This window comes from Sinocyclocheilus rhinocerous, unplaced genomic scaffold, assembly GCF_001515625.1.
Source record: "Sinocyclocheilus rhinocerous isolate Xijiao unplaced genomic scaffold, SAMN03320098_v1.1 scaffold277, whole genome shotgun sequence".
In the NCBI taxonomy this organism is placed as follows: Eukaryota; Metazoa; Chordata; class Actinopteri; order Cypriniformes; family Cyprinidae; genus Sinocyclocheilus; species Sinocyclocheilus rhinocerous.
This window is the reverse complement of record NW_015662923.1, coordinates 151744-167056: the sequence shown is the minus strand read 5'-3', so window position 1 is coordinate 167056 and position 15313 is coordinate 151744. Positions and strand designations below refer to the sequence as shown.

Below are 15313 nucleotides of genomic sequence, written 5' to 3'. Positions count from 1 at the left end.
TGAATGAGGATGAGAGAAGACATTCGTTTTTGTAGTGAAATTACACTGGGCACAACGACCACAACTATAGTTACCCGAGGGGATAGATAAAAAGTGAGTGGGTCGTTCTACAGATAAACTAACGTCAGCAATGTCTTACAAGGAGATCACGTATATTAGGAGAGCGTTTATACACAAACCTTGGTGTTTTCTCAAAGATATCACTGAGGAGAGGATCAGATTTTAAGATATACCAGTGTTTATCTATGATCTTTTTTATATCTGAACAAATAGGAGAATATTGAACAGCACATACAATGGTTTTATTTTCTGATCTTAATCGTTTTTTATTTAGAGATGTCTCTTGATTTTCATTTCCAAATCTCCTAACTGCAGACTGTATCCAATCTTCATTGTAACCTCTCTCCCTAAATCTGTTAACCAGATCAGTGCTTTGTTGTGTATATGACTGTTCAGTACTACAAATTCGACGTATCCGGTTAAATTGACTAATAGGCAAGCTACATTTCAAAGCTGTAGAATGGTAGCTCTGGCCATGCAAAAGTGTGTTACGATCAGTGGGTTTTCTGTAAAGATCTGTGATTTATTTTTTTGCCATCCCTAATAATACGTATGTCCAAAAAACGAACACATGAATCATCATAATTAACTGTAAAACGTAAGTGTTCAACACTAGTGTTAAGAAAACTGTGAAATTGTAGCAGTTGATTTTCAGTACCTGACCATAACATAAAAATATCATCAATATCTTCGCCAAAGTGCAATATTTGAGAGAAAGGGATTTTGTAGACCATTAAAAATACATTTCTGTTTTAAATTTAGTTTTTTCATTGTTTTTACCCACAATCCTCTTTGTATTGGTAGATTTGGCTTCACTTAAACCTTTGTTCTTATTTGTTTGTCTCCACACGCCTCTTGCTGAACCAGCAGACAACGGATGACATTGTGTCCTCTGCAGAATGTTCCAGCGATGACGAGGATCTGGAGGAGTGTGACGGGGGACACACAGGTGGGATGGATGTGTTACGTTTGTGCTTGCTTAAACTTGGTCTTTCAATCTCTTCTATTTGAGCTCTCCCTCTCAAAGCATCACCCCCATGAGAACCCAGTGTAACTTCATAAGTGTCACTAAAAGCCCTTTTTCAAGCTTAAAAACAATAGCTATAAAAACATATGCCTATAGTGATATAAAGTTGTATATCACTGATGTACAAGAGTATTTGGACACTTAAGTCACAATAAATGTCTGTATGTTACTGGATTAGAATATAAAATATCAAACCAAATGGCATCTGCAAACAAATGTTACTAAATATTTTCTCAGGATTTCTGAGGAATAACCTTTTTTTTTTTCACTCGACTCCAACACATTAACTGTGGGCATGTTCCACTAATATCTGACTTTCAGAAAGTGTCTGTCAATTAATTACATTTAAATTAGGGCTATATTGCATTTATTAAAATATATAAATATTTGCTCCCAAGTTATATTTAAAAGAAATTACATTTTTGTGGCAGATGAAAGAAAAAGAAGAAGACTGCCTTAGTCTAAATACGTTTTTCTTAATTTTGAACAGTATATCATTATCCTTTAAATAAATGTCACTTGCTTTGATATTTTGTTATCTGTTGTGCAGTGACATTGATACATTTTAAGACGTGGTTTATGTGTCCAAATTCTGTTCTATTGACTTCTGTTGTATTGAAGTCTTTGGGCTGATTTCTCTGAATCAGTTCTCGTGCAAATGATATTGTGAAATGAGTCAGGAAGCATTGGGCTGTTTCAGAGTTACACTTGATCATGGGGCCGAACGTCACTAACATGGTTGTGTGTTTATACTAATTTTGTCCTCTCAGCAATCAACAGAGAGCCAAACTTTATGACAAAAGTACAAAATTAGTATCAAACTCCATGTAGTTCACTCTGATGCTTCAAAATGTATCAATCCTGTACACAATGGATTTCTTGCAGTGCATATGTGTGTGGTTCTTTGACAGATGATACATTTTGAGTTGTTTACAAATCAAATGAGAATAATGCTTCGAGCATAGAGATTTATGATGTGTAGCAGACTAACAGCAACAGAAACAACTCCTTCCTGTTTGTTCCTTTGTTTCTTCACATTGAAGGCTTGCCTTACGTTAAAACATCTAATAGAGAACAGATATCTTCGAATTTCTGTGCTCACCTTTCTCCACACATAGCCTCTGTTTCCTCAAGGTTAAACAAACTTTTTTTTTTTGTGCTGTATGACTAATTGGTATGGTTAAGATAAAACATAATTTTCAGAGAACTTGGGATTCGCTGTAATTGTCAGACTCCTGCTGTCAGCCATCGCAGTATATGAAACCCTGCTGTTGATTTTAGTGCTTACAAGGCCATTATGGATGCAAGGCTTGTTTGGTTTATGAAAGTTCGATGGTCTGCCTGCTGCCCTGTACTGGTACCTCTCAACCAAAGGGCATTTAATTGCTTCTAAATGTCATTAGAACACTAATTTACCTCAAACCACACCCTGCATTATACAAAACATACGTCTTGCATTGACCAGTTTTTTTAACCTTCCACTCCTAAATACACCAATTAAAACCATGTTTGCTGGCATCACGCTTTGATTGTTTATATTTTCAGTTGTAAAAATGACTTCCAGCAAAAACAATGATTTGTTTTTATCGTCTTTAAAGCGTGTCATACCCGTTTACCTGGCAAGCTAGTATCCATATGGTCCGTCATTACCTTTGACTTTACAGATTGTTTGTTAATTTTACCGCATATTTTCTCAAACTTACAAGGTCACTCTGCTCATTATACAAAGATTTATTCTGTACTAGTTTTGAAACCTGATGGCAGACAGTTGTGCTTTGGATAAATTCTCCCTAACTGTGGTAAATCTAATACCATCCCCAAGTCCTCTCAAATTCAATGGTAACAGGAAGTATTCTAAGGGACAGTTCCAGTGTTACCTTTCATTTCTTCTCATCTGACATTTGATACGAGTACACTTAGCCACAAACCACCACACTCATGCGATTTCATGTTGACACAGAAATTCACATCATCAGTCTGACCTTCGCTTCAGATTTCTTGGACAGTTTGCATGATACTATCTGTTCTGTTTTGGTTGAACCTTTTCATGTGGAAAAAACATCTTCCTACTGTATCCACTCTTTGACATTCCATTCATGTGATTTGGGTTTATTTGCTGTATTTCCAAGAATTTTCTTTTTTTTTTTACCCTCTTGGGTGCCTTTTACTTTGATGTTCTCATCCTTCCATTTTCCAGGATTAAAGTTGATCCTCTTGTTTCGCCTCATCTTGTGCCGCATGGAATTTTGGTGGTTGGAAGAAAAAAAAAACGTAATAATTATCTTCCTCATTTTTGTTATGTTTTGTGCCATTAGGCTAAAATGAAACATCCCCATATTCTATACAACAGGAAATAAAAGGCAACAAAATATTTTCTTGCCATCATGTTTTATTTATTATTTTTGCCTTGTGCAGGCAACCCCATTCTGTCTCAAGAAAGTTGTGTGTGAAAGAATGACCACCCCCCCACCCCTCCATCCCTGATCTCATCTTTATTTCTGTGCCTTTCTGCATAGACATGTCTGTTTGAATGCAGATGGCATTAAAAAAGACTTTTATTGCCACAAAGTATATCTGTTTTTCTATTTGTTGCTACTGATCAGTCGCATTTGACGCATGCGTTGATTGCAAACTAACTGATCCCCAGTGGGAGATCTCATCGTGACTCTTGCATGGATGTTATTGGCTCCATCCTGTGTGTTTCTCCATCCATGAGTTCGCTAACAGGCCGACCATGTGTGCTGCTGTGCATATCACCTGTCTATGTGCTGATGTCTTTGTCTTTAAACGTTGATTGCTCTATCTCTCTGATGTCTTGGCCTGTTGTTGTTTCTTGTATTTTTGCTCTGTGTGCTGTGAAACACATTTGAAATCATGGGAATTCCACAAAAAGGCTAATAAACATTTATACCAAGAACAGGGATTACATTGGAATTTTGAAGATGGGAAACCCTAAAATCTTGCAGTGATTCTAGTGTGGAGATACAGGCCAGGTTTGACAAGACATGAAATAAACAAATAAATTATCGGTTTGACAAATCAAACAGCTCGTCAGGAAGTTTAAAGGGGTCATATGATGCGATTTTTCCTGAAGGGGAACGTCTCTAGGTTACGTATGTAACCATGGTTCCCCGAGGAAACGAGACGCTGCGTCGAAGTCGCTTTGGGAACACCCCTGCGTGACCGTGTTCTGAAGCACGTGTCAAATTAGTCCAATGGAGTAGCGAGACGTCACGAGCGGGGTGACGTAAGCACCAGAAAGTATAAAAGCGCATCCGGCAGAGCGCAAACCCGATTCGATGAAGTAGCGCCTGCAGGGATGCAGGGAGTATGGCAAAGAGACGCAGCGTCTCGTTCCCTCGGGGAACCATGGTTACATACGTAACCTAGAGACGTTCCCCTTCAGGAACTCGAGCTGCATCGAGATCGCTTTGGGAACGAGAATACCCACTGCGCCATACTACCAAGTCCCTGCCTGTGTGTGTATCTTGCGAGCACATCACGAAGAGAGAACTTGGGAACCTGGGGTAGATGCCAGGTCTAGGCATCTACCCCTAAGGCATCTTGCGGGTTGCAACGCTCTGTTTTTGAGACTGGCGATATGAGGAGCTTGATGGCTTGGGCTGCTCCCGCTCAGCAGCCCCACCCCTGAGCAGGTCAGCCTGGTATGCTTGTAACACCGCCATGGTGTGCAAACATGCGCCAGCCTGACCTGCCGCCGTATAAGCTTTCCCAACCAGACTCGATGTAAGCCTAACGGGCCTGGTGGGAAGCTTCGGGGCCTTCAGGGACGATGCTGAGGATGGGGAGAGATAGCTCGCAAGCGTCTGCTCCACCACTGGCATCGCCCCATAACCCTATCAGCTCGAGTTCCTGAAGGGGAACAATATTTGGTTGCTTTTTGCAAGTGCAGTGCTGTACAAGGATAGCTACCGAACAAGTGTACTACAACAGAAAAGCCATATGTATAAAGTTGCAAGATGCAAATATTAAAATGTATTTTAAAAATCATGCAGTATGGAAAAAGTGTTTTTTGAGGTATTGTGCTTTATTAATCAATAATCTGTCCCTGTAATCATAATAAAAGTGTTTTTTTTTTACTGCAGGTAGTGTTCATTTCAACTGGAAACTGCAGTGAATTGTTTATAGGTGCGTTTTTGGAGTTAGAGGCACGTTTTTCCAATGAGCCTACATGTATGTTGATAGAAACACAGCCACAGTGCAATCAAGAAATCACCTATAGATGGTTTAACATGGTTCGCATAATATATATATAATTTTTTTTTTTTCTTCTATTTTTGACATCCATATTTCAGCTTTAGGATAACCAATAAATAAATGAAGTTTATGTACTGAATAGATCATAGGAGTGAACTTTCCCGAAGACTAAAAATAAATTCATGCACAAGGACAACTGACACAAGTATTTGATGTTCGAATCAAACAGGGGAAAAGCTGGCACCAGTGTAGTTCAAGAAGGAAGAGTCTTTTAAAGTAAAACTGATGTTGTGTCTGTAAGATCCCTGTGGTTTCATCGTGCTGTCATCGGCTTGGTTGATTAAGATGAAAAAACAGTCTTCAATGCAAGACATCAATCAGGAGAGCATGGAGAGGTGCACAGAGAACATGAGACCCTGAGGAATGGGTCACTGAACCACTGACACAGGCTGAATTTTGGTGTAGTCAGGCCACATTGGGCCGGCTGTCACTTTAAAGCAGCTCTCAGATCCAGTTTAAGGTTGTTTAGTTGACACATTTAGCTTAATGGCCATACAACAAATTGAACAGCAGACAGTGGTCGCATGCCTCTGGCTGAGGATATTAATTTATCACCTTGGGTCACATCGAGATATGATATGATGAATTGCAGCAATCTGTGACACTTTAAGTCAAAAGATCTCAGAAAGACATTTAAAAAGACAAACTAGAGAAAACAAAACACAGCAATTAAACATCACAACTGGGGAAGCTAAACTAATTGACCCTATGCTAAACCCCACCTTTAAAAAATTACTAAAGGTAATTACTTCAGGTACAATTAACCATTATTGCTGGGGCACTTATATGTGACATAAAAAACACACACACACACACTTCCTTCATGTTTTTGCTCCAAATAGTTAAATGTTATTAACTTAATAATTAATGTATGAATGATAAAGAGCTCATATTACAATACTGAGTTCAAAATACTGAGTTACAATAATGAACATAAAAAATACCAATGTTTAAAATAAAATTCATACATGATTAATTGTAACCAAGGAGGGTGGGGCTTAGCGATTGTCCAGTCTGATGCTTTGAGGAAGTGTCATAAAAGCCAGTTTTTGGATCTCTGTGCGGTATCTATTTACCTCAGCACTTATGCGGACTTCTCATTTCCCACGTTTCAGTTCTTACAATGGTGATGAGTTAGCAGAGGCTGAGATGGAGAACCACAACAGTCACAGGTTGAGCACAATGCACGGCTGACACAAAAGGATTTGACTGCGGCGAGCTTTCTGAACCACAGGGGCCAGCTCACACAGACTCTTCTTTTAGGGGATCAGGCAGGTTTAGCCCCACACACCTGCGGCATTCATCAGTGTTTGGCAAGACTCAGCGAAAGCAAGATGGTCACGGAGTTTAGACACAGATATCTGTACCAAAGGATGCTCGGATTTGGTTGGGGGCACAGGAGAGAGAGAGCACTACTGTGAATGTCAGCTGTTATGGTTAATTTCTTTCGTTTCACATTCTCTCCGCTCTGAAAGTTCTGCACAGAAGACGTTTTTTTTTTTTTTAGAGAGTTTTTAGCAGCTGAGAAAGAGGGTGGCCCTTAAGATTTGTTTACAAGATTTAACTCCTGTAAGCAAATGCAGAGAACGCTGCATCTATCTGAGCTGGAGGCTTAATGCAGTGTAGAAGTGTTTGCTTTGTAATGGAGCTAAACCCAAAGAACATTTCCTCCTATCTCTGCTCTGCAAAACAAATATAGTCCCCTAAGACAAGCACACAATGTTTGTGTTGAATTAAAACACTGTGAAAATTATCATTGCTTGTTGAAGTGCTAATGTAAGATTAAAGTATTTACCGAGACATGTGGGGGTCCACTGTGGCACTGTCTTTGTGTCTGTGGTTTTAGTAGATGCTTTCATCTTGATGAAATCATCTGAAGCAGCCAATAATATAACTTAGTCAATAAATTAATTTAGCTCAGGATGGTCTAGGGAATCAGTAAACAAAGCTGTGATTAGGCAATCTTTTTACCCAACCTGGTCTCATAAAAATACGTACCTCTGGGTACTTTTCTGCAACACCGTTTTTACGTACCTTACTGCACGTTTCGCCGCAGTTTCAAAGAGAAATGTCCACTGAGTGGCGCTAAAACATGGGTTCAATACGTGAACCCTGGCACGTTTTTATTACGTTGATATAGGTACGTATTGCGGCGGTTCAGAATTCAAATATCCGGGAACTGTCGCTAAAAGTTAATTCTCTGTCATGTTGGAAATATGTCCTACACCAAACCCAACCCTAAACCTACCCGATAGTGTTAACAAATGCAAAACTGATATAAAAACACATTTGTTGATGCAACCGTGCCATTTGAACTTCCTTATATGCAGATTGTCGAACCGTAGTTACACGGGATTCAAACCGGAGCATGGTGGTGGGCCGCCTGGACCAAAAAATGCCTGGGCCGATTTTTTGTGCCAGTCCAGCCCTGCCAGTTGGTATACTAGTTTCAGTTGGTAAACTAATTTATGCTAGGGTTTCGTAGGTTTAGTAAATATTGTCAATTTTTGCAGTCATTAAATTGTATGCCACGCAGCTCACCAGGTAATCAGTGGCAGAATCAACTATATAAAAATAAAAAAATGTTAAAAACAGATTGGTCAGCCACACAAGATATTAATCTCTCTCATTTCCTACATACAAACAGAAATATATTTATTTAAATGAATTATGGTTTTTCAATATATCTGTTAGAGACATTTTAGAAAAAAATTCTGTCTTATTAGGATGGCATTTTGTGGAATTCCCAGTCTTTATTGTCATTAATGTTGAGCGAACGGCTGTTGGTTATACAATGATTTCTGCCAAATATTTCTGCTCTAAATTGGCTTGATGCATTCAGGATTAACATAATGCTCAAATGGTCATAAGATCAGTAGGTCTTTATCTTTGTATTGAGATTGAGATTTTGTTGATTCACCTGTATGATTCAAGTAGGTACAGGTGTATACAGTATACCACAGCCTTTTGCCCACAAGTTTCTCAATATCCTGTAACCCTGTTCTCGGCCTTTCTGATCCCAGCTTGCAGTGCTGTGATTCTACTTTCCCTAAATGCAACTTGTTAAAAAGTATGATTTCACCTTGCAGTGAAAAAAAAAAAAAGTGATTTTCCCTCTTTTCCTGAAATATACCCCTGCTTTGTGCTGTCAAGCTACTAACAAGAGATTTACAAAAGAAAACTAATAATGGTATTATTAGTTGCGAAGGTGGTGACAGTACAGTGTCCCTCTTCTGTTTGACTTCACTATGTGCTTTCTGATTATTTTAATCTTGATAGTGTGAGAGAATTTTCAGTTATTTCTATGTGTTTTTATTGCTTTTGTGTTTATACATGTATACATATATATCCTCTGGTTTGTGTATTATATTTATATATGTATATATCTATCTATCCACTGTATATGTATATCTAAATGTTTTTGTATAAAATTATTCAAAAGAGAATTCAATCCAAAATGCTGTATTTCCATATAGTTTTTACAGATCAGTATGCTGACTAGAGGCATTTGGAACATTTTGTGCTTGATTAGATAATCAATAATAATAATAATAATAATAATAATAATAATTAATAAAACACTTGGATTTTAAAGTCAGTCACTAAAATTAGGTAGTAATAAGAAATGACCATGAGCTGTCTGATTATGAAGTGATCCAGATGTTTTGCTCTCAGCATATCTTTGGCAATGGTTTTTGGATGGAATTCTCCTTCAAAGTTCAAATAACAGTACATTGGTATATATTCTTTTATGATTTCTATACTGATTATTGTTTAGTTTCTCTTTTTTTCTTGTTTAGCTTGGTCAATGTTAAGTCTATATGCAAAAGCATTTGAGAACTATATACCTGTATATACAGCCATACATATATTTATACATATACATAATTTATCAAGACAAAAAAAGAAAAAAAGAATAAGATGCTAATTCCTCACCACTATCTACTCCAAATGTTCAAAGTCATTTAAATATTGGTCAACATTTTTCCAGTTGAAATCTGACTTCTAAATTGTTGAAATCTAAATTCCAAAATGGAAACTGCATTGGACAGAAGTTGCAGCTTAGGGTCTGTAAGAGTGTCAGTCTTGAGAGTGCTATATGATCTGGTAGATGGGCATGTATATGCTCATTGTTTGTATATATTCCCATCCCTTCCTTACAGCCCAAAGCTCTATTGCCACCCGACCACTTCGTACCGCCCTTACATGGACATGGCAACTGATGTACACGTTCACTTCCATCTATGTCATTTCCTACCTAGTCTGTTCATAGGCCTCCCTCTCTCCCTCCTCTCTCCTCTCTCTCTCTCTCTCTCCCTTCTCTCTCTCTGTCTTTTGTCCCTCCCCTTCTCCTCTTAGCAACGGTACAGTATGTACAGTCATTCAGTTGTTTAAGAATTCATTTAAAAAAAGAACAAAGAAATTATGTATCTGTAGATACTTCAAAGCAAAATTATCTTAAAAAGAAAATGTACAGTCTTCTTTTGTAGAGAAAAAGGATTTATTTATCAAAAGAAAGAACAAATGAGCAGAATGGTGAAGTTATTTTTCATGTCATGGTGTGAATGTACGTGCTGTTGCCTCCCTGTATCATCTTGTCTAAGAAAAAAAATATATGATATATAAAATCAGAGGATCAATTGATTGCCTAATTAAATCCTTACAGATTTACCATACTTATCCCCAAGCATTCTTACACAACTTTCTTAATTTTTTGTAAATTTTTTCTTCCTGCCAAAATCATGCGGGCAATTTGTTGATGTAAGTCATAGAACTGATGGTATGCTTCCACCTTTTGATGAATTGTTTTATGGGCTTATTGTTTTTTAGACTAATTTTCTTTGTATGTACTTTACTACTCTCTTTTTGACTCTTTGTGCATTTGGTTTGCGAATGTTTCTAGTGCTTTGCTCTTACCATTAACCATTGTTTGCATTGCTTTTATTTTTTCTTTCCTCTCCTTTTATTTCTTTTGGTCCGTTGTTTAAGACCTGTGTTGCCTTATAGTGCCCTCTGTTTGTAATCAGCAAAGCCACCTTGGCGAAAGTTTGAGCAGATTCAACCACCATCTGAATAATTGACTTGTAAAAAAAATAATAATAACTTCAAGAACAATTCCAATTTATAATAGATCTCCTTCATGAAGAACAACCAGAACATGTTCCTGTGTAATCGATCATAAGAACATTGGGCCTTATTCAGTAAATCAAGCTAAATGCAATAGTTTGCCAAAAATGAATGTCAGTGTGAATCCCAATGTGTTTATGTTCTCAACAATTAAATTGTCTCTGTCAAACTGAGTGATGTGAATCATATAACATATGGTATGACATAGTGTTCACATAAGAGACTAAACATTCAGGTGTTGTTGAACTGTCATGTGACTTGTGCCATTGTGGCAATTTCATAAGAACTGTCAAAAGGCAATTGGCTTTCATCTCAAGTGTGACAGACTTGAAAGAGAAAAGAAATAAAGTAATTTTCTCTACAGTCTTGATAAGCCGCTCAGAAAATTAGAAATCTCAATACAATAATTTTTTGGGAGTGTTCCATATATTACGCTCTTCATTGGTCTTATGTTCGTTGATCCAACAGGATGCTTAGACATACATTTCCTAAATGAATTCACAATGTGAGCAGTTGCTCAAAACGGATCGGCTCAGCTTTGTACTTTCACCTGTACACATAGCAAAACAAAGATGTTCAAGGTTCGCTTGTTTCAGTCACTCTAAGTTGCAGGGGTGCAATAATTGTGAGTAATAGGTGTTCTGTGTAGAGGTCAATTAAACAGAGTATGCCAAAAAGAAAGCTCAAGACCCTGCATGTCCCTTCAAGCCTTTTGATAAATTTACCTCGCATTTTTATATTTCTGTTCTCTCTTTCAGTTCTTTCTTGGTTTGTTTTGGCCATTGGTTTAGACGAGTGTTTTTTGTCATATTTCTTTCCAAATGTTCTTGCTTTGCTTTATTTTGGTCATGTACACTCTAAAAAATGCTGGGTTAAATATAACCCAGCGCTGGGTTAAAAAGGGACAAACCCAGCTATTGGGTTGTTTTGACCCAGTGGTTGGGTTCAAAACATCCCAACAGCTGGGTCAAAACAACCCAATAGCTGGGTTTGTCCCTTTTTAACCCAGCGCTGGGTTATATTTAACCCAGCATTTTTTAGAGTGAACAGTTGCTTGTTTGCAAGCAGCCAGACTTGAATGGACACTAATTTCCTTTCTTTTTCTTCTGCTTGCCAGGAGGGGAGTTAGTTATCCCTGTTCTAGTTGAGGATCCCATAGACATCCCCCCTGTTTCCACTCGAGCCCCTTTCATCCCCCTTCCCCTGACCCTTCACCCCGTCCTCACCATTATTGAGACCACCAAAGAGTCCCTGTCAATTGCCACCGAGGCGGGGGTACCTTGCTTGTCGGACCAAGGCAGCGATGATTGTGATGATGATGATGGTGACGATGATGGTGATGGCTTGGTGATATCGGGGTTTGGCTCTGGGGAGGCCTTCGACTCTAGCCTCCCCCCTACTGATGATGAAGATTTTTACACCACCTTCTCCCTGGTAACAGATAAGATCTTGACCACGTCGACCTACGAAGGTGGCTACAAAGCTCTCGCGCCCAAGTGGGAAGTAAAGGACTTTAAACCTAGCAAGGCCTCTGAGGCAGGCAGGACTACGGCCATCCCGCCTCTGCCTGACTTCAGGAGCTCAGCTGCATCACCCGTCACGCTCGAGACCGCTCCTAAAATCCCAGCTGGGAAAATGAACAACCGTGAAATCAAACCCCAACCCGACATAGTGCTACTACCACTCCCCACGTCTTTCGACATGGACGGCACCAAACCGAAGGGGCCGTACATCACCCAGCCCATGTTGCGCACCATCCCCAGTGCTCTGCCCACCATGCCAGGTATCAGGAGAGTGCCTCCTGGTGCCTCGGAGGTAATACGTGAGTCCAGCAGCACTACGGGTATGGTGGTGGGTATCATCTCTGCTGCCGCCCTGTGCATCCTCATCCTCCTCTATGCCATGTACAAATACAGGAACAGGGACGAGGGCTCCTATCAGGTAGATGAAACACGGAACTACATTAGCAATTCTGCACAGAATAATGGCACAGTAGTCAAAGACAAACAGCCCAACACTAAGGGTGCCAGCAACAAGAGACCCAAAGACAAGGACAAGGAATACTATGTATAAAACAAAAATCCGAATGGCAAAACAGAGACAGAACAACATCTGAGAAATCTTGAACAGAAAACAGTGATTTTACACAGAAAATCCTTTAAAAGCTCAAACACACTGAGTCAAAATGAACCCATTTCCGAGTTATGTGATTTGAAGCACACTTAAGCATACGGTAAGCATAGGGAGAAGGCAAATAGAACTCTGGGGACCTTGATACCTTACTTTCTGTCTGGTTGTGGGACAATGCCAGTGTAAAATATCTCATTGCAACATTGTTATCCGTCAAGTGACTTTCTGAGGTACAAAATCCTTGGTGTAAAAAAAAGACGAAGGAAAAAAAACAAAAAACAAAGCAACCCTTGTCCATTGTAACCCTGTACAAATCAATGATGATCATGGGTAATGGTCATGATTTTGGACATGCATGTGATGTGTGTGATGTAGTACTGATATCTTTGCAAAGAGGAGAAATAGAAGATGTTGTTTTGGAGATGCAAAGTGGGAAAATTTGCCATAAAACAGTACCTTTCTAACCCATGCTGGAGAAGAAGTGTTCCATTAAACAAATGGTTTTATTGTCTTTTTTTATTGTGTTTTTTTGGAATATGTGTTTCAGGGCTTTACTGTGGAAAAATGACTTTTTAAATTGTATTAACATACTCATTTTTGTTTGTTTCTGCTTTTATTTTTCATCATTTTTTCTTCCGGTGTCTGTCAAGGAACTAACTTGCTTTAACATTCGTATTCTGATTGAGCTCTGTCATGTATAGCCAGATTCAACTGAAAAGCATCCATCTTTTACAAATGGAAAATGAGACATTCAACATTAAATTCAGTTCAGTTTTGACTAAGTCATTTGCTACACACACACAACTCACATATGGATCAAGTGTGAACGAAGCAATCCGATGACTGAAGGAGGGCTGAAATATGAATTTATTTGAGGGAGACAAATTCAGTGCGAACAAGTGTATATTTCATGTTGTCACAGTCACCTGTGTCAAACAATAAATGTTTACATATTTTATTACATCATAGATGCAGTACTTTGTAGCTCATTATTGTACATAACAGTTGATTGTGACATTTTCATACACTTTCTGTACAAATTGAACAAACACCTAGTTCAGTGTAGCTCATCCAGTGAAGTCCAAAAGTCTGAGCCCACATTGAAAATCTGAGATTCAAAACCAAATATAAGCAGGGAAATTAACAGAAGGTTTCAGGATTTTTAAGAGAAAAAATAAATAAAGTAATATTATGAACAACGAAGAAGAAAGAAATATTTATGGTTCTGCATTAATTTCTGTGTTGCTAATCAGGTAAGCTAATGTGTCTAACTTCAAATCTGAAGGGGTCAGATTTCCCTGCTTCCATTGATGTACACAAATTATGCTGGATAACAACAGCTGGCTTTTGTTGAAACGTATGGAGTCAGTGTCGGGCCAAAAAAAATAAAAATCGTAATATTACCAAATACTATGAAATTTAAAAAAAAATAAAATTTCATTCAAATTGCTTGTTATTATGATATTATTTTATGACAAAAATAAATAAATAAATGCAAAATAGAAGAATTTTACCTCTGAGGTCCCAGACGTTTGGACCGCACTGTACTTGCATAAAGTGTTATAGAAGAGTATTGTATGTTAATCTGTCTCGATGGTGTTATGGAGTCAGATGTTCGAAAACCATAAGATGTAAACTGGTTGAAATCACCCTCCACACTAGCAAAGCTCCATGTTACTGGTTATTTTACAACTGGTTCTTGGTTTCTATTTAAATAAGGTTACAAGAGCTCATAAAATAAAGGTGGATGATGGATTGGATTCCTACTGCCACCACATTTCTGAAATTCACAATTATTAATTTTTGGTCTGTGTCTCATTCTGTGTATTTATGATTTTCACCATGTTGCGCTGTTGTCGTGCAGTCTTTTAGCTTTGTTGCATTATGACCATTCGTGCTGGCAGTAGTTGCAATTCCTCTTTTTTTCTCATGTATATTCATTCCTTTTGTTTGTTTGTTTTTTGTTATCATCACAGCACTCAGAGTTGTGTGCTGTCATTTTGATTTTGTGTTTTTTTTTTTCAGTTCATCAGTTATTGTTTTAACCCCTGACAACTATCTCCAGCAATAAAACGTTCCCAGTTGTTTTCAAGGCTAGTGTGAAATTTTCTGTTTCTTAGTTTCCAACATTCCTCTGGATTATGACATCGCAAATAATTATTAATGTCTTGATTTTTAAATATTTTTTTTATGTTGGAATTTCTATGGTTAATTTTTTTAAAGAATTTCTGCATATGGGGAAAAATGCTTATGAAGAAAAAATTAATCAGAAATACTGAACTAAGGCGGCTAAAACAGTGGACGGGTACTGTTGAATATTTTAGCTCTTTCCTGCAGAGCATTTACTAAAGGTAGTACTACAGTACTAGTAATATTATAAATCTGATTCTGGTCATTGAAAGAACAGTGAAAAAGTGGTGATGGGTTACAAATCTATCTGCACTAACTGCTTAAGTACAGATCTGGCCGCTGAGAACGCGTCTTTTTTCACGCGGCAGCCTGCAATTTGCCACGCGTGATCACGGAGCTCCCTGCAGGCGCTTTTTCAGATTTTTTTTAAACATTGTTGTGCTTCAGACAATATCCACCAGGTGGCGCAAGGAACAACATTCTGTAGTTAAACACCACGTCCAGGGGTGTGTTTCCCAAAAGCATTGTTAGCCAACTATGGTCGCAAGGTCCGTCGCGTCG

At 38.3% G+C, this 15313-nt stretch overlaps 1 protein-coding gene across 1 annotated transcript in view; it reads left to right on the top strand.

The window, feature by feature from the left end:
* The window catches only part of LOC107728340 (neurexin-3b-like), a 250258-nt gene extending 236264 nt beyond the window's left edge, over positions 1-13994 (top strand). Inside the window, exons 19-20 of the mRNA XM_016538481.1 lie at positions 928-1009; positions 11610-13994. Of these exons, the coding sequence (XP_016393967.1) occupies positions 928-1009; positions 11610-12565 (1038 nt within the window). The 3' untranslated portion in view covers positions 12566-13994. The remainder of the gene's footprint in view (positions 1-927; positions 1010-11609) is intronic.
* Positions 13995-15313: the final 1319 nt, after the last annotated feature.